At 42.3% G+C, this 22,916-nt stretch overlaps 1 protein-coding gene across 1 annotated transcript in view; it reads left to right on the plus strand.

The window, feature by feature from the left end:
- Positions 1–22,916, plus strand: part of Tet1 (tet methylcytosine dioxygenase 1) — a 62,886-nt gene that overhangs the window by 24,550 nt on the left and 15,420 nt on the right. Inside the window, exons 3-5 of the mRNA XM_035451950.1 lie at positions 9,023–11,123; positions 16,397–16,478; positions 16,999–17,092. Coding sequence (XP_035307841.1) covers positions 9,023–11,123; positions 16,397–16,478; positions 16,999–17,092 — 2,277 coding nt within the window. The remainder of the gene's footprint in view (positions 1–9,022; positions 11,124–16,396; positions 16,479–16,998; positions 17,093–22,916) is intronic.

Here is a 22,916-nt window from a genome sequence, read left to right on the forward strand (position 1 = left end):
CTGGCTGTCTGTCCTGGAACTCACTGTGTAGACCAGGCTAGCCTTGATCTCTGAATTCAGATTTACCTGCCTCTACCTCCCAAGTGCTGGGATTAAAAGCATGTGCCACCACTACTGGACTCTTTGTACACACTTAAACTATTAGATGTGCAAGTGCAATGATCGTTTTCAAGTACATATTACATACCATAAAACATTCAGGTGGTAATTATAATGTCCTCTCAATTTTGAGTATATATAGCAACATCAGTCATCGCTACCATCAAACATGACTTTGTACTTCTTCAAAAGTACCTGCTGGTCAGGCGGTGGTTATGATGCATGCCTTTAATCTCAGCACTTGGGAGGCAGAGGCAGGCCGATCTCTGTGAGTTTGAGGCCAGCCTGGTCTACAGAGGGAATTCCAGGACAGCCTCCAAAACCTGTCTCGAAAAACAAAAACAAAAAAGTAACCAACAACTAAAACCCCATTTACCTTTTGGGGGGTGAAATAGTTTTTCAAAGACCTGGTTGGTCTTAAACATGGAGCTGCCTGCCTCTGCCTTTAGAATGCTGAGATTAAAGATATGTGCCCACGTGCCTGGCTGTTGCCTAAGCCCTTTATGTTAAGTGTGTATGACTTTTTTGCCTGTCAGGATGTGTGTACCACATGGGTGGTCAGTGCCTTTGGAGGGCCAAAAAAGATATCATCTCCTGTGGCTGGGGTTGGAGATGGTTTGAACCATCTCTCCAGCCTTCGATGTCATATTTTAAAAACCATTTCCTAATCCAAAACCATTCTTCTTGACAGTGGGGCACTAACAGTTTCTGCCATTCACACTTGTTTTTTAATACATTAATTTGTTCCCTTTTGTTCCTGGGCAGTGTTCCATTGTTAAATATACTATGTTGTTTATCTATTGTGCCCTTTTTGATTGACATTTGAATTGTTTCTTGCCTTACTATGAAGAAATCCACTGTGAAGATTTTTATTCAAGGTTTGATGTGAGGAGGGACAGACCATATGCTTTCATTTGTTCTGGATAATTGGAAGTGGAATTGCTGAGTCATGGCAATATTATGACTTTCCACCAGCAATAATGAGTTTCAGTTGCTGTTCAGTCTTTCGAACAGTGGGACCTGGCAGATTTTGCCTTTAGTAATTCTTTTGGTTTTTGATTTTTGGTTTTTTGAGACAGGGTTTCTCTGTGACTTTGGAGGCTATCCTGGAACTACCTCTTGTAGACCAGGCTGGTCTCGAACTCACAGAGATCCGCCTGCCTCTGCCTCCCGAGTGCTGGGATTAAAGGCGTGCGCCACCACTGCCTGCTTGCTTTTAGTAATTCTAAGCATAGCTACATCATTTTCATTCTTAGCCCACTGTGGCTTACAGTTCTTGTTTTTACAAGGCAGGGTTTTATATAACACTCCTGTCTTGTGAGTGACCATATAACCAACAGGCAGACCTCAACATCCTGTTCTCTTTGCTCTAGCTTTTTTGAGATGGACTCTTATTGGCTGGCTTGGGAACCACCACAGACCTGCTGGTCTCTTAGCAAAGAGGAAGCATTTCTCCAAACTTCTGGCTACAGGTGTCTGCCACCATACTGGGATTAGGCCATAGAGAGGATTTCAAGACAGGTGGTGGTGGCACCTTTAGTCCCAACATTGAGGGTGAGAGGGAGGCAGAGGCAGGTCAGCCTGTTCTACAAAAGCCAGTTCTAGGACAGCTAAGGCAACACAGATAAACCAGAGAGGGGGTGAAGGTGGATTTCTCCAACAAGCCCAGAGTAACCTTAATTGCATCTTGCTCCTTTCTGCTTCACTTTTCCAGAATTTCAGCCTTCCTTTCCATAGCCACTACAAACTATATCAGCAGAGAAGCCATGAACCTGTCTTTTGAGCCAGATCTTACTTTCATGGATTTGTTTTATTTACTCTGTGTTAAGCATGCATATATTCTGGTTTACCTGTTCTGAAACAACCTCTGGAGATCAGAGGATACTTTCAGTACTTCATTTTCATTCCACCAAGTATGTTCTGGGATCAAACTGAGGTCCTCATAATTTGTGGCAATCATCTTTAACCACAGAGCCTTCTTTCCAGCCCTCAGTATAATTGGGCTTAGCACTGTATTTCATGGCTTGTAGTGTAGCAGTCATTTACTAGCTAAACAGTTGTTTTTCCTCTTTGATTTTAGGTTTTGTTTTTGTTTTCTCAAGACAGGGATTCTCTATGTATCCCTTGGTTGTCCTGGAACACACAGAAATCCCCCTTTGCCTACAGAAGAAGGCTGGTATTAAAGGTGCAAGCAACTGCACCAGGGTGATCCTCATTTCAGGGAATCCAGAGCCTGTGGGTTTTAAACAAATGCCAGGCAATTGCTCCCCTGGGATATTGGCATATACACATCCTGGTAAGGCTTCTAGGCAGGTGAACTTCCTATCCATGGCTTTTACTATCTATAAGACAGCTGTATCTCAAGCTGATGTACCTGAACCTGAACCAGTTTACAAATAAAATACCAAGAGGCCTTAGAGGAAGACTTCTGTTAGTGTAACACGTGCCGAGACTTCATCTTGTCAACACCTTGTGTTTTGTTCTTGTTTTTATTTCCTTAAGAGCTGAGGACCCAACCCAGGGACTTGCACTTGCCTGAGCTAAATCTCCAACCCCCAGTTTGTGTTCTTGACACAAACTTGACATTTTTTTTATAGACAGGCTGTGGTGGGGAAGAGACAGGAGGACAGCTAGGGCTGTTACACAGAGAAACCCTGTCTCAGAAAAACAAAAAGATTTATATTTTAGCCAGGCAGTGGTGGCACAAGCCTTTAATCCCAGCACTTGGGAGGCAGAGGTAGGCAGATCTCTATGAGTTTATGCCAGCCTGGTCTACAAGAGCTTCTTCCAGGACAACTTCAAAGTTACACAGAGATGCCCTTTATTGAATCTTGCCTGCATGTGTTTCTGTGGAACTGGAGTTAGACAGTTGCCAGTGCCCATGAGAGTGCTGGGAATTGAACCTGGGTCCTTTGGAAGAGCAGCCTCTGCTCTTAGCTGCTGAGCTGTCCCTCCAGCCCCAGACTTGAATGTTTGATTCATTTCTTCTGCCCTCATTTCCTTGGTTAGCAGCACACAAAAATTCTAGATTCGGCCAGAAAAGTCAAATGTTGATGGTTTTATAAGAAGAGTAGCCTCCTGAACTATGTGTTGGCCTGCATAGGTACTCTGACTAAATAATGTCAAGGTTGGTGAAAAACTAGTCATGAGAATTAATGGAATTCAGAATCCTGCTTTGATTTGTCCTGTATGCCAGTCTGCTGAGGATGTTCTGATCTTCCAGCCTCTACCTCACAAGTGATGTGATTCCATGCCTAGGACAGCCCCTGCAGATCCTGGGGACTAAATCCAGGGCTTCATGCACACTAGGCAAGCATTCTGCCAAGGGGGCTACGTTTCTAACTTGTCTCTTCTCTCCTCCGCACTCCCAACTCTGCTTCAATTTTGGACATGGTCTGACTTTGTGGACAGGCTATCCTCAAGCCTAGGTCACCGAGAGCATAATACTAAAGAATATATTTTGTTTGTGTTCCTACAACTTACCTGATTTCAAATGTGACTTAAATTAATGTCAGGTGTTTCTTTTTAGTGTTTGGTGGTTTTTTGTTGTTGTTGTTGTTGTTGTTTTGTTTTGTTTTGTTTTGTTTTTGACAGGGTTTCTCTATATTGCTTTGGAAGTTGTCCTGCATATTGCTCTGTAGACCAGGCTGGCCTTGAATTCATGGAGATCTGCCTGCCTCTGCCTTCCAAGTGTTGGGATTAAAGGCTTGCACTACCAACGCCCGGCTTTTCTTTCTTTTAAAGATTTTTTTATTATGTATACAGTGTTCTAGCTGCACATATACCTGCAGGCCAAAAGTGGACATTAGATCTCATTATATATGATTGTGAGCCACCATGTGGTTGCTGGGAGTTGAACACAGGACCTTTGGGAGAGCAGTTGGTGTGAGCCATCTCTCTAGCCCCATGGTTCTTCTTTTCTCATGTCCAGAGCAATGGTTCACACACTTGTGCTTTGTGGTTTGGTTTTGAATTTTTGTGATGGGATCTTACTTTATTCCAGGCATCCTTAATAAACTCATGCCAATTTCCTGCCTCAGTCTCCCATGCACTGGCATCCCGAGGATGCTCCTCAGTACTGAAAACTCTGCAGAAGACTTGATCAGATAGATGTGGGAAGGAACAAGGGGAAACTTGAGCTCCAGGAAGCACCGGTTTTTCTGAGGGAATTTATTATCGACACTCAGTGCCAGTGTTCACCAGTGGAATCTCTTTTGTGGAATTTCTGTTCTTGGAAAGCAGTTATAACGATGAGCTGGCTAGAGACTTGATACTTACTGTACATGGAAAGGCCCACCCTTCAGGTGCCTTGGAGAATGCCAGGGGGAGCCTGTGGTGAATGACACAGGGATGTGAACAAGGGCAAAAAAGACCCTGAAGAGGTTAAAGGGTAAATCATAAGATTTGGGGGCTTGTTTGCAGATGGTGGAAACCCCCGGGTTCCATCCTAGCTCTGGGAAGCAAAATAAATAGATAGCCTGGTCACCTGACCCAATTCTAGAGTGGGCACTGGGGTACCTAATAAAATATTGGAGGGGGGGGAATGAGGTGGTGTAGCCTGGCAAATATCCCAAGTCTTCAGGATCTAAATGAAAACTGGGATTTTTTTGAAGCTAGTGAGGTAGATTTATGCATCCCTGTCTCTCTTTAAACCCAGTGTAGCTCAGGCTGGCCTTGAACCTTGCTCCTGTCAGAGTGTCTACCCAGGTATGTGTGATTGGGACTTGCCTCATTGTGGTTATGTTTTTCTGGTTTTTGTTTGGTTTGTAATAAAACAAATGCCCTGTCACATGCCTGTGAGTCCAGTAATTGGAAGGACAAGGCAGGTAGGTTTCCATGAGTTTGAGGTTCCTACATTGATCTAAAGGAGCATTTCTCAAAAACATTAATTATGGCCTATGATGAAATACTTTGAATATCAGAGATTATACCATTTCATAGTTATATGAACATTCTTGTATTCTAGTTCCAGGCATCCATGATACAATCACTTAAGCTTAGTAAATATTGCTAATAGTCTTCTTAGACTGAATAAAACTCCACTGTGTACGAATATCTTATTGAACAGCAGCACAAATGCTGGTGCCCTACACCTTGGATACCGGGACTAGAGCCACAATAAACATGGCTGGTGTGTAGGCATCTCTTGTGATTTAGCTTTCTTTCCCTCCTTCTTTCCTTCTTTTTACTGCATTTACTTGTGAATTGTCTTGACTACCAGGCTTGCTCTGCAAGCAGCTGTACCTGGTGAGCCATCTTGACTGCACTAGATTCATTGGGATGCATAGGTCATTTATCTGGTTCATGTGGTACTTGCAGTTTCTTCATACTAATTTCATGGTGAGTGTGTGTTACATGGTACCCACAGGGAGATGAATCACTATTCTCAAGAACTGGAAACTATGTGTGGAGCCCTGGCTAGCTTGAACTCAGGAATGGTCCTCCTTCCTCCACTCCCATGCTTAGCTTACAGGAATTTGCCTGAGTAGGGAGGTCAGCAGGATGGCTGAGGAGACAGCGCAGGAATTGTTTTGTCTAATGAAGCTGTCATGGCTTACTCAAAAGTCAAATGTGTTTGGAGATGGCTACTTCATTCCTATGTATAATGTATACATATATTTTATTTTTATGGAGACAGGGTTTCCCTGTAGCTTTGGAGCCTGTCCTGGAAATCAGTAGATCAGGCTGGCCTTGAACTCACAAATCTGTGTGTTTCGGCTTCCTCAGTGCTGGGATTAAAGACATGCGCCTCTATCACCCAGCGCCATTTCTATATATTTGAGGCAGTCCTCCCATCATAATATGCTAGGAGCATTTTAACTTCCTCGTGGACCTGCTCTTGTTTCTTCTAAGGCCTGCTTTTGTTTTTCCACACCTCTCCACACCAAGCTAAGAATAGATTTGCTTTGGCTACTTAAGAAGTCACCAGGTTTGACAGTCACTAGGCCTGATGAGCCAGCAGGCTAGGGAAGAACAATAGGGTTTGTTCATGGGGAGCACACTAGCACTTGGTTAGACAGCCGATTCTCTGTAACCCTACTGCCAAACAGGGTTTCTCTGTAACCCTGGCTATCCTGGAGCTTACTCTGAAGACTAGGCTGGCTTTGAACACAGAGATCTGCCTCCTTCTCTCTCCTGAGTGCAGAGATTAAAGGTGTGCACAACCACCACCACCACCCAGCATGTTGCTTTTAATTTGTCTGTGTGTCTGTGTGTGGGTAATGTGCACATGAGTGCCAAAGGCATTGAGCTCCAGGACTCCTCCTAGAGCTGGATTCCACTGCAGTTGATCTGGAACTGGAACAGGAGTCCTGCAAGATCAGAGCATTTTCACCACGGAACCATCCAGTGCCTTCTGTGGGTTTTTAATCCCTTGATTTGGATTACAGGCCAACCACATGGAAAGCTCACTGAATATTATATGTAGAATCCCTTGTAAGGGGTTGCTTTTTTACCTCTTGAAAAGGAAAGGGTTTGTTTGGTGTTTTTGTTTGTTTGTTTGGTAGGGTTTCTTTGGTTTTTCAAGACATAGTTTCTCTGTGTAGCTTTGGAGCCTATCCTGGCACTCGCTCTGGAGACCAGGCTATGGTTTGTGTTCTTTATGGAAAATAGTGCAGCCTTAAAAGCTCATGCTCTGGACAGGATTTATAGATCTCACTGCTGTGAATGAAACCAGGCGCAGGAGCACAAATGAACTATATTCTCAGTCCCTGATGGAGAACTGTTGTCTTTTTAAAGATTTGTTTTCATTTTTATGGGTGTAAGAATCTTGCTTAGATGTTTCTAAGTGCACTGCCTGCTTATCTGATGATGGGAGAAGCCAGAAGAGGGAGCTGGGAGCACGTCTCAAAAGGGGAAAAAAAAAAAAGATTAAAAGAATCGTGTTTAGATGACTGAGGTTATAGGTCAGTAGCAGAGCCTTTGGGTAGCATGCACAAAGCACTGGTCCATACTTCAAGTTTGCCTGGGAATTTCAGTGCCACAATGGACTATATCCTTGGCTGTATATGTGTGTATGAATCTGTTACATATGACAGATTCCATTTTCAACAGGTTGATGAAAATTAATCATCTATGTAAGTAACCCTGGGATCAAGAGATAAACAAGTTCAGCTGGTTCAATGGATCCAGTTTAATTTCTGAGCAGCCACATGGTAGCCTACAGACCCTGCAATTCCACTTCCAGGTGTTCTGACACCCTCTTCTGCCCAGGACAGGTTCCTGCACACGTGATGGCACACATACATCTAGGAACACACAGCGATCAAACCCATAAACATTAAATAAGCAAATTATTTAATCTTGAAAGTCTTAATTCATATATAAGCATAAATATAGTATGTAGAATGCTAATTCTGATATACAATTGTGGCTCCAAGGCCATGACTAAGTCTAATGGAACCTCCACTTGTGGAGTCCATTTAAATGAAAACACTCATAAATAATATTTGGGAATGTGGGCGTCATTCTTTCCAAACTGCTTCCTGCTGATCGGGGGCACTGAAATACCATCGGGATCCTAAGAAAACCCAGAAATCCTGACTGTAGTGGTCTGGCTGCATAGTCCCAGGTGTCTTCGATGTTGCATCTCTTGGCCATTGCTTTAGGGGGGTCTTCATCAAACCCTGATAGTCTGGAAGGAATCCACAGCTTTTCATTTTCTTTGGAAACACAAGCAGAAATTCTTTTCCCAAGTAATGTGTCCTTATACTTAAATTTTGAAGTCAAAGTCGTTTTGAAATATGTAAGTTGAATTAATCCAACAAGCAAGCCTGTTTTAGCAGTTATTCATTCCTTGGCAATTGAGCAATTCAAAGACAGCACAATACCATTCAGTATTTGGACTCTGTATATTCTTTTATTATTCTATTTGTTTTTTACTTCTCATTTTCTATTCTATTTTTTTGTTTTGTTTTCATTTTCTTTTTGAGACAGGACTTCTCTATTTCCAATCCAACTCTCAGGACTTGAGGCCCCCTTTTTGTACCTTTACTAATCTTCCCTCAAAAATCCTTAATTGCTGGCCAGCCTTCCGAGGGTGATCTCTCAGGGTCCTCCCTTTCTTTTCTAATCTGGGTGGAACTTCCCCCACTATGACTAAGTCCAAGTATCACGTGAAAGCCTGGATGTTTAGTTAAAAGCAGAGACGTCTGGCCACTTGTGCTATATGCATCTGTCACAACTTGTTCCAGAGAGAGAGCAGTCTTATATACACTTAGAGTACAGTGGTGAAACCCCAGGTGTAATTGATGCCAGTAGGCAAGGCCGGAATTGTAAGCCAGGACTGGAAAACAGGATACATCCGTGGTTATTGGCTGACAAGCAACTCAAGGGACCCAGTGGGGGCTGTGGCAAAGCAAGAATAATTAGAATAATTGTTGGTGGGAGTCTTTCCTAAAACTACTAAAGTTCATTCCTGAAGCAACACACTTAAGATTTGCACCATACCCTCTATCTTTTGTGATGCTAGGTATTGAACTGAGCCCCACATATCCTTTGCCAAGTTTTGACCATTGAACAAATGTACTACTTGTGATTGCTTGATTGACTGGAGTGTCTCTATGTAGTTCTGGCCAACATTACAGTCATAGACCAAACAGGTTTATATGTATATGACTCCGTCCCTGGGAGTCAGGAGTGAACTGCTATGTGTGGTTTAAGTGGAGGTGGAGGCAGACTGAAGATATCAGGTCTAGGATTTAACAAATGCTATTGAAACCCTGCCTCTAAGCTCATTTTAAGTACTATTAAGTTGTTGAACTCCAGCTGGACATAGTGGCCCTCACCTGTAATCCAAGTATTGACACTTGGTCAGGTGCCTTGCCATAAACTCTAAGCTTGCCTGGATACATAGCAAAGAGCCTGTGAAGTAGATGTCTCGTTTCAGCAGGTAATGGGAAACATTTCTGTGCTTGCTTTACAGAGAGACGATAACAAATCAGTAAATGGCCCCAAGCCAGAGTCCATGGCATACAGCCAATGTGGTCATGGGGAAGAAGGGCACAGATTGGATTGGATCGCGCATCCCCTTGAAAATGTTGGGAAGAATACTAAAAGCATGACGGCAATTGAGGTGGGGCAGTGGACGCCAACCAAGAGAGCCCACTTCTCGGGTCAAGTCAAGGGAGACCTCGATGCAAATTTAACCGAGGTTGTAAGTTCCCAGTCCTTTGAAGAGGACAGGCAAGAAACCAAACCTTCCCCTATGTTTGCACAGACCATGAGAAACGTCATAAAAAATGTGCACTGTTTACCTGCCGACACAAATCTTCTAATCAACAAATTGGATCTCCAGGAAATCAGCAAGGTATTGGGAAATACCTCTAAATTTCCGACTAACTCTGCAAACTGCAAGGATGTCATGAGCTCCATCACTGCTGATGGTTGTGATCAACTAAAGGACACAAATAACATCTTCCTCTTCCAGAAGCCTGACTTGAACTGCCAATCTGGTGTAAATTCCACCAACTTCAATCATCCTACCACACACAGTGCTGCTAGTCAACCCCAAACCCCTGACAAGGTACATAGTAAGGAACCTAAAGAGGACTCTCCAGTTCAGCCTAGTCTTTTATCAATAATAAAAGACAGGAGATTGACACTTGAACAAGTGGTAGCCATCGAAGCCCTTACTCAGCTCTCAGAGGCTCCATCAGAGAATTCCTCACCATCAAAGTCAGAGAAGGATGAAAAGACAGATCAGACAACAGCTAGTCTGCTTCATAGTTGTAAGGCGCTCCTTAATTATGTGAGAAAAGACCTCCAGGACCCAAACTCACAAGGGAAGTGTCTTCAGCACCCAGACACTGTGGTCTTCAATGGTCAGATCACAACAATCAAGTTGTTGGATAGCTCAGCTACCAACCAAGAACTTGAAAACTCATGTGGACATGCCAATACACTTAAAGAGGGTAGGAAATGCATTGCTGGAGGCAAATTGACCATTGTTAAAGATGCACATTATACAGAAATTGAAGAAGATGTGGCAGCTCAATTGACACAGCTTGCATCCCACATTAATCTCACTACTGCAGAAAGTAAGAATGCTGAATGTCCACTGGGGAGCCTTGTTTCAAAGACTATCCAGGAGAAGGGCATAGTACAACAGAAACCACCTTCAGATATACTAACCAAACCTGGTATACCGATAGCAAAGCCAAAGAACAAGACCCGGAAAAAAGCAAAAACGACCCCCAAAACAGACAAGCCGAAAAAGGAACCACTAGTCTCTCTTAGCTCTCAGGAAAATGATAAGCAAGAGCAGTTTGCAACCAAGTACAGTAAAATGCATGACATTTGGATGTCATGCAAATTTCAAAGATTTGGCCAGTCTGGTCCACATGATGTTCCTCTTTTGCTGGGAAATATTCCTACCTTTGAGGAGATATTAACACCGGTGGTTCATAGTAGAGACATATTAGGCTTGAAAAACAATACCCTATTTCCTCCTGTCAGTCAGATACAATTCAGAAGGTACTCTGAATCAGCCAAGGAGGAAGTGAAAGTTGAGCCACAGGAGTCTCTACCATCATGCCAGTTCAAGAGAGAATCCAGCAGGCAGGTATTTGCAGACCTGGCAGATCGAGCTCAGGTAGAGCCCAGGGAGAACATCAGTGAGAAAGCTCAGCCTCTGCCACAGCCTTCCCCTCCATCTAACCAGTGTGCTAACATGCCTGGTGCTGATAAAACGCAGTTTCACTTATGTGCTCAAGAGAACCTGGTGCATCAGATACCACCATCGTTGCCTGGTACCTCTCCTGACACACCCTTTCCAGAGCTCTTGTCCATCCTCAGTAAAGACAATGTGACAAATTCAAATGGGATTACACTTGGGATGGCAAAGTGGGAACTACAAACACCGAGCAATGGACCACTGGGGGACTCCATCACACACAGTGCACAGACAGATTTCAATGAGACCATCAGGAACTGCCTTAGGGAACCTGCGACATTGCTGCTACCTGGAGCGAATGAAGAGAAGGACTCTGTCTTGGAAGGGCCCCCCTGTGACTGTAAAGGTGAGTGCTCATTTGTGTGGCATCTCCACCACGACTAAGTCTGAGTATTGGGCAAAAGCCTGGAGATTTACTTAAAAGCAGAGACATCCGGCTGCTTGCGCTGCTTCAGTCTGTCTGACCTTGTTCCGTGGGAGAGCACCATTATATACACTTACAGCACAGTGGAGAAACCCCAGGTGTAATTGATGCCTGTGGACAAGGCCAGGGCTGTAAGCAGGACTAGAAAACAGGATGCACCTGTGGTTATTGGCTGATCAGCAACTCACAGAGACCCTGTAGGGGCTGGGCACAAAACCTCCCCCTTCTTTATATATAGATTAGTGCCTGTCTTTGGTGACCAGGACGTTGATGCCAACCTTCCCCATCAATGGAGAAATCACTCAGGCTGCATGACTCTGTCTTAGTCTTGCTGGCATCCCCTTTGGTCTCACCCATTATCTGCTGCCTAATTTTTCTGTAGGCTCAACCATAGTTGAGCTGAAGGATTCTCTGTGGCTCTCGTGTGACCAATTGAACTTGGCTTGTCTATCCCTGAGGCACCTCAGCCAAATGAAGCATATGATAACAAGTCCTATGACTACAAGGCCCAGAGAAAATGACCCAGTCCATTCTTTGACTAAAGGCCTGCCATCTGCAATCCCCTAAGGAGGATCTCTCCAGAGGATGGAGTAAACCGGGTCTCATTTACCCTAATAATTTAATTGGCCAATTGATGAGTATAATTTGTCCATTATGATTTAAGCTTCCTACCCAGACTAAGTTATTTATGGAGTTCTGAATGCTTAGAGCCTCTGTTGCTTCCCCTGCCAGTTTACCACCAGGTTGGTTGTAGTTACTGACTGTAAGATGGCAACCCCAGATACAGTGGCTCCTGTAGCAGCAATAGCTGCAATCACCCCAACAGTGATGCCAAGTCTTTTTGTCTATCAACTTGCCAGATGAATCCTCTGTTTAGAAACTGGAACTCTGGAACCCACTGCCCTCTTTATTTCACAGAATATAGATTTGATGACATCAAAGGTCAGAAACACTGGTTCAGTCTATCTCACTCGAACTGTCTTGGGCAGGCCCTCAGGGTTTTAGGTCTGAATTTTTTCTGCTGTATGGATCTCAAACTTTCTGGCAGCCATCCAGATTTATTCTTTTCCTGCAAGCAAACACAAACGTGCCCTTGGCACCAAATTAGAGACGGATCGGGTCTTCTCCACTGTCTAATGTATTAGGTGGAGACTGGGGACATTTCTTCCCCCTTCTTTTTATCTGTTCAAGTTACGTTTTCAAGGAGCTAAGAGCACACTCCACAATTTCCCGTCCCCAAGGATTACAAGGAACGCCTGTTTTGTGATCAATTTTCTATTGAGTACAAAATAGCGGAAATGCCCTACCAGAACATCCAGATGCATTGTCCGTTCTATCATGTCTGAAACTCCCATGTAAGCAAAACATTCAGCCATAACTTATATGCCTAATGGCTTCTCCAGTTTGTGCAGTGGCCATCAAGAAGCCTGAATACATCTAAATTACCCCGTGCATACATTTTTACTTGCTAAACTCTGCACTCTGAGTAAAATCCATTTGTCCTAAATTAGGAAGCAGGCCTCCAGGGTTCACTCTTAAATGAGTTACAGATAAATACGGTGGGCACACCTTATTGTTTGACTATTTTGATGAGCAGTCTCTCTGGTTAAACCAAGTTGCATTCTTTTGCTCTCCTGATGATGAAAGTCATGAGACTGTAGGTCCTTCTCTACCCAAGATAAAGCAACCAACTTTGTCAACCAATCTGTTGACCGGGAAGGTTTGAATTAGCTTTTGTGTCACCCACAAAACATTGCAATTTTCTCTTTTAGTTAGCTGTGTAGGTGAATTCAATTATAATTGCAAAATATATATATTATATATATATATATATAATTTGAAAAAAAATTAGGAGGATCTCTGTATCCTCTTCTCAGCTAAATGTTATAGAATCAACCCTACAGATTTCCTTTGCTCTTAGGCCATGCTGTAAGGCTCTGCTATTTTTTGCTGACTGACTGGAGGGCTCAAATCGCCCACCTTTCCACTTAAGACATTGACGGATTGGATGCTCTTTTTAACTACATTCACAGTAATTTAGGCAGCTTTTTTAACTATATCCATAGAATTCAAGTTCCCAAAGTAACTGAAGCAGTTTCTTTTGTCAACACTCACATACTCACAATCACATTGCATAGATAATGAACGGTATGGCTACACCACACCCACAGAGCATCACACCATCTCTAATCTCTTTTCCTAGGTTATGCTTAGTTTGTTGAAATGAAACTTCTGTAATAGAAATCTCTTGTAGCATAATAGCTATAGGCAATCCTTGAATTAAGAGCATCCAATATTCGAATAAATCCAAATTTTTCTCTGTTCCCTTTCTTTCTCTCAAGGTGTTAAAACAGTTTCTGACACGAAGCATTAACAGGCATTCTCTACACACTTGGCTGTGACCTTTCTAGGTTTTGACCTTGGCCTCCTCTTGCCTTTTGCCCTATTCTCTGACCACATCCAAAGCATCCTTTACAAGGCTTTGTTTGTGCCTTTTTTCTCCCCAATGCCTTGCTTTCTCGGGAGGAATATAACATATCCTGTAAGGTCTTTGAGCGGCCTGGCATGCTGTCTTAGCATTCTCATAAGCTACTTGTTTCATAATCAAAAGTTCAACACCTGTATCTGCCATTATTCCTGATGATGCCTGCATTAGCCTGGAGACAAAATTCTGACATAACTTCTCAGGTCCTTGCCTGCTCTTTATAAAGTCCTAGCAGTTGGAAGCTTGTTCAAAGTTCTCTTGGCAGTTGCGCCAATCTGCACATATGCTGCTATCTCAAAGCCTAACTGCTGATCTACATCTTTGTATTGCCCTTCCTGGAGAGCGTCTCACAAGAAACAGGAAGTTTTTGGCCTCTATCTTCTCAGCAGTGATCTAACACTGTTCTGCAAATTCTGATTTTTCTCTCATCTGAGGAAACCTAAAAATTTCTTATGTCCTGTGAGGGGGATTCCACTAAATGTTTCAAGCCTCTTAGCTCCTGCTGAATTTTACCACTGGGTTTTGCCTCTGTATTACCAGTTAAAACAGAGGGAGGTGAAGGTACTTAGTAACTTTTTCTTCACACTCATCCCAATCACTCTTCCCTGTAATTTTTCATCTAGCCACTCCTCAGGTGGGGAGGTCTCTGGTCTCTATTATATTGCTAACCAAGTCAGGGGCAGATATTTAATGCTGTCCTGTGCTTATGAGCAGTGGCAACTTTCATTTCTCCAGCCATGAAGTAGCTAGGATACACCTGTTGAGGTGGCTTCTGTGAGGGAAGGACCCTTTCAAAACTTTTAAAACTCTAAAATCTTCTGTACTTGCTTCTGCTTTACTTCATCTCTCCTGGCTATAAGAATATACCAAAGGAAATTTACAAACATCTGTCTAGTAATTCTCTGTCTCATATCTCTATATACATTTTTACTCTCAAGGTTAAATTACTTCTGTATCATCTGGCTAATATTCCTGGTCTTTACCATTTATAACCAACCCCATTTAAATGAAAGCACACATTTATAAACAATATTTGGGAATGTTCTCTCCAAACCACTTCCTGCTGTTAGGGGGTGCTAAAATACCATGGGGATCCTAAGAAGACCCAGAAATCCTGGCTGGATTTGTCTGCAAGGCTGCCTTGTCCCAGCTGACTTAGATGCTGGGACACTGCTTCAAGGGGCGTTGCTTCATCAAACCATACTAGTCTGGAAGGAACCCACAGCTTTTCACTTTCTGTGGAAACAAAAGTAGAAATTCTTTTCCCAAATAACCTGTCCTTATACTTAAATTTTGAATTCAAAAGTATTTCTGAAGTATGTAAATTGAACTAATCCAGCAGCATTTATAATCAAGTGTAGTTTAGTGGTTATTCTTTCCTTCACAATTGAACAACAGCATACAGTATGCAGACTCTGTATTTTCCATCTACACCTGGCTCATTTATATATCCTATTTCCTTTACTTTTATTTTATATTTTATTATCTTAATACCAGTACCTTGTTTCTTTAAACTTTCTCTGTGTATTCCTTTGAGACAGCGCTTCTCTATTCCAATCCAACTCTCTAAGGAGTTGAGGCGCCCTTTCGGTACCTTTACCAAACCACCCTCATAAATCCTTACTTGATGGCCAGTCTTCGGAGGGCGATGTCTCGGGGTCCCCTTTCTTTCCTGATCTCAGTGGAATCTCCACTTGTGGCGCTGTGCAACGAATAGGTCTGAGTATCAGGCGAAAGCTTGGATGGAGATTTACATAAAAGCAGGGACATCCAGACGCTTGTGCTATGTGCGTGTGTGCACCTTCATTCCAGGGGGTGAGCAGCCTTATACACACTGACAGCACCGTAGAGAAACCCCAGGTGTAAGAGGTCTTGGAGAAATCCAGGTGTAATTGATGCCAGTGGGCAAGGCCAGGACTGTAAGACGGGACTAGAAATCAGGATGCACCTGTGGTTATTAGCTGACAACTCACAAAAGACCCCCGTGGTGGCTGGTGACCAAAACATTTGTGTGTGTGTATTTTCTTTCCAATTCATCTTTATTGGGTGGGAGCATCTTTGACCCTAGCTAAGATGCACCAAGTATTTTCTTGTTTTTCTATTGAAGTTTTACTTTATTTTAACTCCAATTCCTGTGGATCCAACACCTTAGGCATTGACGGGCACGTGCATTGCGTTGCACATACCCACATGCAAACATAAACACCTAGAAGGACAAGAGTTGCCCTAGGTTCACCCCTTGCTTTTATTTTTGTTTTTTAGATTGCAAATATTCCCTGCTTGCTATAATGCTTCTTGCACACCCTTACCAGTGGTTCTGCCTACAGCCTTGTATGTGCTAGGGAAGTATTGCACGATTGAGCTGCACCCTCCACCCAGAAAAATGACTTTTAAAAACACCATTGTACTGATGTATTGTGTATGATCTAATACAGCCACTGGAGATGAAAATGGAAAGCTCTGCTGAGAGCCCATCTTAATAATTTCCAGTCATATTAACAGAAAGGTAAAAGAGAGACGAAATAAGATCCCTTAAATTTTGTCTTCTCTCCTTTGACTCCTGGAAGAATTAGGAGCCAAAAGGTGGCAGCAGGGGCAAGTACAATGACAGTATCAGTTGTCTTCTTCTTGAAAGACTAAAAAAAGGAAGAAAGAAACAAAAAGCCCCTGTGCTATTGTTGCAAAACTGGGTCTAATAATCTTATTCCTTCCACAGATCAAACAGACAAAGGCCCATATTATACACACCTGGGGGCAGGACCAAGTGTTGCTGCTATCAGGGAGCTCATGGAGACTAGGTGAGGAGATGTTTCCCTGCTATTGTTTCCTTGCTAAAACCATTCGTCACCATGGACCTGGGTCAATGCAGAAGAAAGGTCTTGGGGCGATCATGAGGTGAATGAAGATGATCAGGAGTGTGGGTATTATTAGGTCCTTGGTACGACTGTCCTTTTGAGTTCTTCCTCCCAGGAGCTCAGAGCCCTGGAAGCTTGTCCTCATGCAGGAAGCCTAACTGATGAATCAGGAGCATGCATTTTTCTATTACTGTACAGATGACCATCACCAAACCTTTAACCTTAACTTCCCAACACTTGTATGGATGCCAGGCAAATGTTAAAGTGATCTTTATGTCAATAGAGCTGGGTTACAAAAAACAATCTGCCACATAGCAGCTGGCTTTTAGCCAATAAATAACAGCTGTTTCATTTTAACTGATGTTCATGTGTATTTTCAATGAATTCAGAGGTGAAACTATGGAAGTTTTAAGCACAGATTGTCATTAATTGGTCCCACCCCCCTACTGTGTTCTATACTCAGGTACTGCGAAAAGGGAAAGGCAATACGGATTGAGAAGATAGAGTACATGGGGAAAGAGAGCAAGAGCTCAAGGGGCTGCCCAGTTGTCAAGACTGTGAGTACTGCTAGTAAACTTTTCTTGGTTCTTTGGAAAAAGGATTTTTCCCATGGGTTACAATAAAATATTTTGTTTTGGCTAAAATGGAGGCTACGAAATTTGCCATGTATGTCCACGCGAAGATGAGAAAGGAAGCTTTGTGTCTTTACTAGGTTTTGGATTTCTGTGGTAGGGTGTTTAAACACATTGAACAGGAAAGGAAAAGTTTCAAGTGCACAATTTGGGTCACACATTTGCTCTGGATGTTTTGTCTGTACAGGTACTGAAGATGTATGGTTTTTAAAAGCCCCTGGCTGCCCTAGAACTCCCTTTGTAGACCAGGTTGGCCTGGAACTCCCTTGTGCTTGGGCTAAAGCTGTTCACTACCACTGTACCAAGGAGAAATATTTTTTTAATCATGTAGTCCCACGTCATAACCCCAGTTTGATGATACGTAATAACGGTCTTGTCTCCCTCATTTTGCATTAACCCTAGAATACCCACATTAAGATGAGTAATCACAAGATTGTGTAAAGAGACATTTCTAGACAACTGGTTGAATGGGCGTGGTGGAGTATCATTTTAGCCTATGGAGTTAAGGTTGTCCTTATGTATGTGTGCAATGTGGTTTATGGGAGAATTAATTGTGTAGAGGGCAATCAAGGAAACCCCTTAGGTGCTAATTTAATGTTTTATTTATTTTTTGAGGAGGAGGCTTGCTTAGTAGGGAGAGAAAGCAAGTAACAAAGGTTAAGGGGAAGGTAACCTAAAAAAGTAAGGTAATAGAGCCAGGCAGTGGTGGCACTTTAATCCCAGCACTCAGGAGTAGTGGCAGGTTTATCTCTGTGAGTTCAGAGGCAGCCTGGTCTATAGAGTAAGTTCCAGGACAGGCTTCAAAGCTACAAAAAAAACAAAAGAAAAAGGAAATGTAAGATAATATCCAGCACTTCTGAGCATCTTTATTCCATCCTGAAGGTCAGTCACATGTTCTCCCCAATTAATCTCTTGGTCTTGTAGCAATTGAAAATAATGCCAGAAAAGTCCAGTCAGATTAAGAAGATGAAGGTAGAATGATATAAAGGTGCCAGGTCCAGGGTGACTTCATTGTCACTGTGAGGAGTTGTATATTTGGTATGCAATCGCAGCCCTTGAAGTATCTTTTCATAGGATTTATTTTCTGGTTTCTTGGTTGTTGTTTTTTCCAAGGTAGTATTTCTCTGTGTAGCCTGCCTCAAACTAGGATTAAAGGCATTTATGACCACTACCTGGCAATGGCCCTTCTCATTCAAATCACCACACAGTTAGAGAGAAATGTTAGGAAAACCTGAGTGAAGGAGGATCTATCCTCTAGTTTTTAAAATTACCAAGATATACTAACATCTATTGTATTGTTTTAAAAGCCATTTATTTGTTTATTAGAATGAATGGTGATGGTGTGCACATGACCACATCTCATGCGGATGGAGACAATTGATTAATACAGATGCTCTTATTGGTGTAGAGCTTGCAATTGAGCTCCAGAGATATTCCTTTCTCTGTTTGCAATGGAGAGATTACAGGCATATAAAGCCCCTCCTGGTGTTTTCTTATGTGTTCTGGAGACTTCACCTCAGGCCCTCATACTTGAACGCTTAAGATTTTTTGTTTTATTTTGCTTTTTGCTTTTTCCTACTAAGAAATCCTACCAGCCTCTAAATGGGATTTTAAAAATATGTGTATTTTAGCCAGGCACCTTTAATCCCAGCACTCGGGAGACAGAGGCAGGAGGATCTATATGAGTTTGAGACTAACCTGTTCTACAAAGCTACACAGAGAAACCCTGTCTCAAAAAAAAAAAGAAAGAAAGAAAGAAAGAAAGAAAGAAAGAAAGAAAGAAAGAAAGAAAGAAAAGAAAAGATGTGTACTGTGTACTAATTGCTTATTGGTCTCTACTGCAACCTAAATAAAGAGAGGTGATCCATGGACCTTGTGATAGTGCTGGAGGTGGAGCTCAGTGATACTGAGTGGACTTATATAGTGAATGAACTTCTATAGTGGGTGATAGGTGAACATGTTGATTTAGTCCAACATGACAAGATATAATGGTATAAAAATTTCTGGACCCATCTTCTTTAAGTCTAAGGCTGATTGAGTGCAGTTTAGGGCTCAAGGAGGGCTCATTTGCCTGCAAAATGTTAAGGTCTTTGTTATTTCTATATAGAAAATGTAAGTATTGGCCACTATGAACAAATGTATAAGAAATGGGTTTTAATTTGGTTTAATTTTTTCTTTTATAATGGCCATATTTCTTTTTCTTAGTGCATGTGTGTTCACACGTGTATGCTGCAGAGTAAGGCTTACCCATCTCGATGCCTCTAGATTGTTTTTGATGAGAGCCTTTACTAAATTTGTTGAAGACTTTGTTATGAATTGTAACTTCTTCATCCAACATTATTAAGAAAGTTTCCTTCATTTTGAAAGAGGTGAACCTACCTGCCCATATATAACAATATAACTTGTGTCAATATATCTTATTAAAGGAACAGATTTATACAAATCTGTGTGTAACCATCTAGCAGAAGTCATTGTCAAATTGGTTGGGAACCAATGGCCATCAACAAAGAAATGTAACAATAACATAGTTAACTCATGCCATGAAACATTATTACTCAAAGAAGATGATTGAAATGCAACTGTCTGGATCTGACTGACCCAAACTCAAAGGTACAGGTGTCTCAGGCAAGCACACCACCAACAGGGAGTCTTAAAATTACCTATTTATATTTAGTGTAGCTTGAATAATATTGAATCCAAAATTTTGTACATGCCAGACAATTGCTATAGAGACTCCTCCTTGTCTGCTGCCTGGATGCCCCTACCACCCAAAATTTAAATAATATTTTATTTAAATTTCCAGTTTTGCCGTAACTGGAACCTTGTTTTGTTTTGTTGGTTTTTTTGGACATGGTTTCTCTGTGTAGCTTTGGATCCTTTGGAAACTCTGTAGACCAGGCTGGCCTTGAACTCACAGAGATCTCCCTTCCTCTGCCTCTAAAGTGCTGGATTAAAGGCTTTTGCCACCAATGCTAAACTGTTCTTGCTTTTTTAACATTTGTTTGTTATGTATCTACTGTCAGAAGAGGACAGCTGATGTCATTTCATTATGATAGTTGTGAGCCACCATGTAGTTGCTGGGAATTGAACTCAAGACTTAGAAAAGAAGTCAGTGCTCTTAACCTCTGAGCCATCTCTTCAGCTCCCTTGGAGCTGGGACTTGTGCATCAAGTGTGCTTCACTCACATAGGTCCATCCACAGATTGTAGACAGAGAAAAGAGACGAATGTGCTCAGGGGACATTTTCTCAATCAACAAGTGGGTCAATCCGATGTGCAGAGGAAATCTCTGTACTGAATCTATGGAAACAAGGAAACACTAGGTATGGAGGTGTGCCCCTGTCATCCCGGTATTCGGGAGGCCAAAATATAGAGTTATAAGTTCTAGACAAGCTTGCACTGTGTGCCAAGATCAAAGTTCAAAATTATAATAGAATGCAAGAAATTTAATTCATAGGAAAAGTCTCAGTTTTTTGTGGGGGGAGGGTGAGTGTGAATACATGAAACACATGTGCTTAACATCTTCCTCCAAGACAAGGGACCAGAAGCTCCCATGTCATCCACTTGCTTAGTCTGCAATACCCTGGTTAGAGAGATACATCACCACATCCAGCCTTTTAGTCATTGGTGTGGATTTGAACTCAGGTCCTTATGTTTGCAAAGTAAACAGGCTTGTTCTGTAAGCCCTGGGATGACCTGAGCCCCAGAGCATAGTGAATGAATGACTGAAAAAGTGCTTATGAAGAAACCAAATATTCGTGAAGAGACTTAAGACTTCTCCAGTCACACTGTAACATGTCTCCCACAATTTACAAGTTGACACATCCTGTTAGTTTACTGGCAGTAATAAGCATACACTGACCCAAAAGCTCACAATTTGGCCACTCACAATGTTTTCTGTCTCATAGTATCACCTATCATGTTTAAAATCTAACTCTACGGGACTTTGTAGTTTTAATTAGCTTAACAAGGGATTGTGCTATTCTCTGAGCTTAATTGTCTGTGCACAGGAGTTTCTACTGTTGTAGCAGAACAAAACACTTAAAAATGCAAACTCATTCTCTCTCTCTCCCTCCCTCCCTTCCTCCCCCTCTCTCTCTGTGTCCCCCCTCTCTGTCTCTCTCTGTCTCTGTCTCTCTCTCTGTGTCTCTCTGTCTGTCTCTGTCTCTCTCTCTCTTACACACACACACACACACACACACACACACACACACACACACACACACACACACAGAGTAAATATTAGAGCTGAAGAGATGTCTCAGTGGTTGAGTGTGTGCATACTGCTCTTGCAGAGGTTACAAGTTCACTTCTCAGCACCCATGTCTGGCATCATGCATGTGATACAAACACACACATGCCAGCAAAGCATTCACTTATAAAATAAAATTGATTTAATACAATAGTTTAAAAACCAGTCTTTCAGCTGGACAATTGTGGCTCATACTTGTAATCCCAGCACTTAGGAGACAGAGGCAGACAGATCTCTGAGTGCAAGGCCAGCGTGGTGTAAAGAGTGATTTCAAAATCTGCCAGTATTGAGTTTGCAATAACCAGGAGCTGATTTTCAGTTTTCCTTCAGTGAACCCATTTGTGCAAGAAGCCCAAACTTACAAATTATGTCTTTTTTTTTTTCAAAGATTTTTCTATTTATTATGTATACATTCTGCTTCCATGTGAGCCACCATGTGGTTGCTGGGAATTGAACTCAGGACCTCTGGAAGAGCAGTCAGTGCTCTCAATCTCTGAGCCATCTCTCCAGCCCTAATTATGTCTATTTTTATGTACAAGTTGTTTCCTGGAATAGCCCTCTCCCACTCCTCCCTAGATTCCCACTTCTGTTAAGAGAAGGGGAGGAGAGAAGATACAGATTCATAACTGCAGATGGAACTGCCCACAGTTGGCCTTAATTAAGTACATGCTAGAGTTTTCTTTGGCACTCCCAATTTGTACCTAAGTTACAAATTTGCAGTTTGCATGTGATGTTTGATTTTAACTTTTTTGTTGGGATTTGTGATATCTTCATATTTGTGTGGGTGGACTTGTATATATCAGAAGGTCTTCTTTTTTATTTATTTCCTTCTTTATCTCATTTTTGTCTCTTCTATTACAAGGGATCAAACTTGGCCTTTTGCATGCCAAGTAAGCAACCTAGTACTGTGATTAGGCCTCCAAATATTTTAACCCCCTTTTCAGTATGTCTCATTGGTTGGCTAGGAACTTGGTAGACCAGACGCCTAACTAACTGTGTTGGTTCTGGGGAATGTAACTGAGGTCCCATACATACTGAACCTCCTTGCTGGTCTTATCTCCAGCATTTTTTATCATTTACTAGTGTACACACACACACACACACGCACACGCACACGCACACGCACGCACGCACGCACGCACGCACACACACACACACTGTAAAATTCATATAATGTATATTTAAGATATATGTATGATTTGTGTTTTTCATTTGTGTGTTGGCTGGGTGTTGGTGTACATATGTCACGGCACATGTTGTTTGGCTGGAAGTTAACTGTAGATAGCCAGTGCTCTGTACCATGTGAGATTCATGCATGAAATGCAGGCTGTCAGTCTTGCTGTATGGTTTTTGTGAGTCAGGCTCACTGTGTCGTGCTTGCTGGCCTGGAATGCCTATGAAGAACAGGCTGGCCTCCTGCCCTCCGGATGCTCTAATTAAACTTATGGCCCAGCACATCTAGCTGGCTGTCAGTCTTGTTATCAGGCTCAGAGCAAAA

Source organism: Cricetulus griseus, assembly GCF_003668045.3.
Source record: "Cricetulus griseus strain 17A/GY chromosome 1 unlocalized genomic scaffold, alternate assembly CriGri-PICRH-1.0 chr1_0, whole genome shotgun sequence".
Taxonomy (NCBI): Eukaryota; Metazoa; Chordata; class Mammalia; order Rodentia; family Cricetidae; genus Cricetulus; species Cricetulus griseus.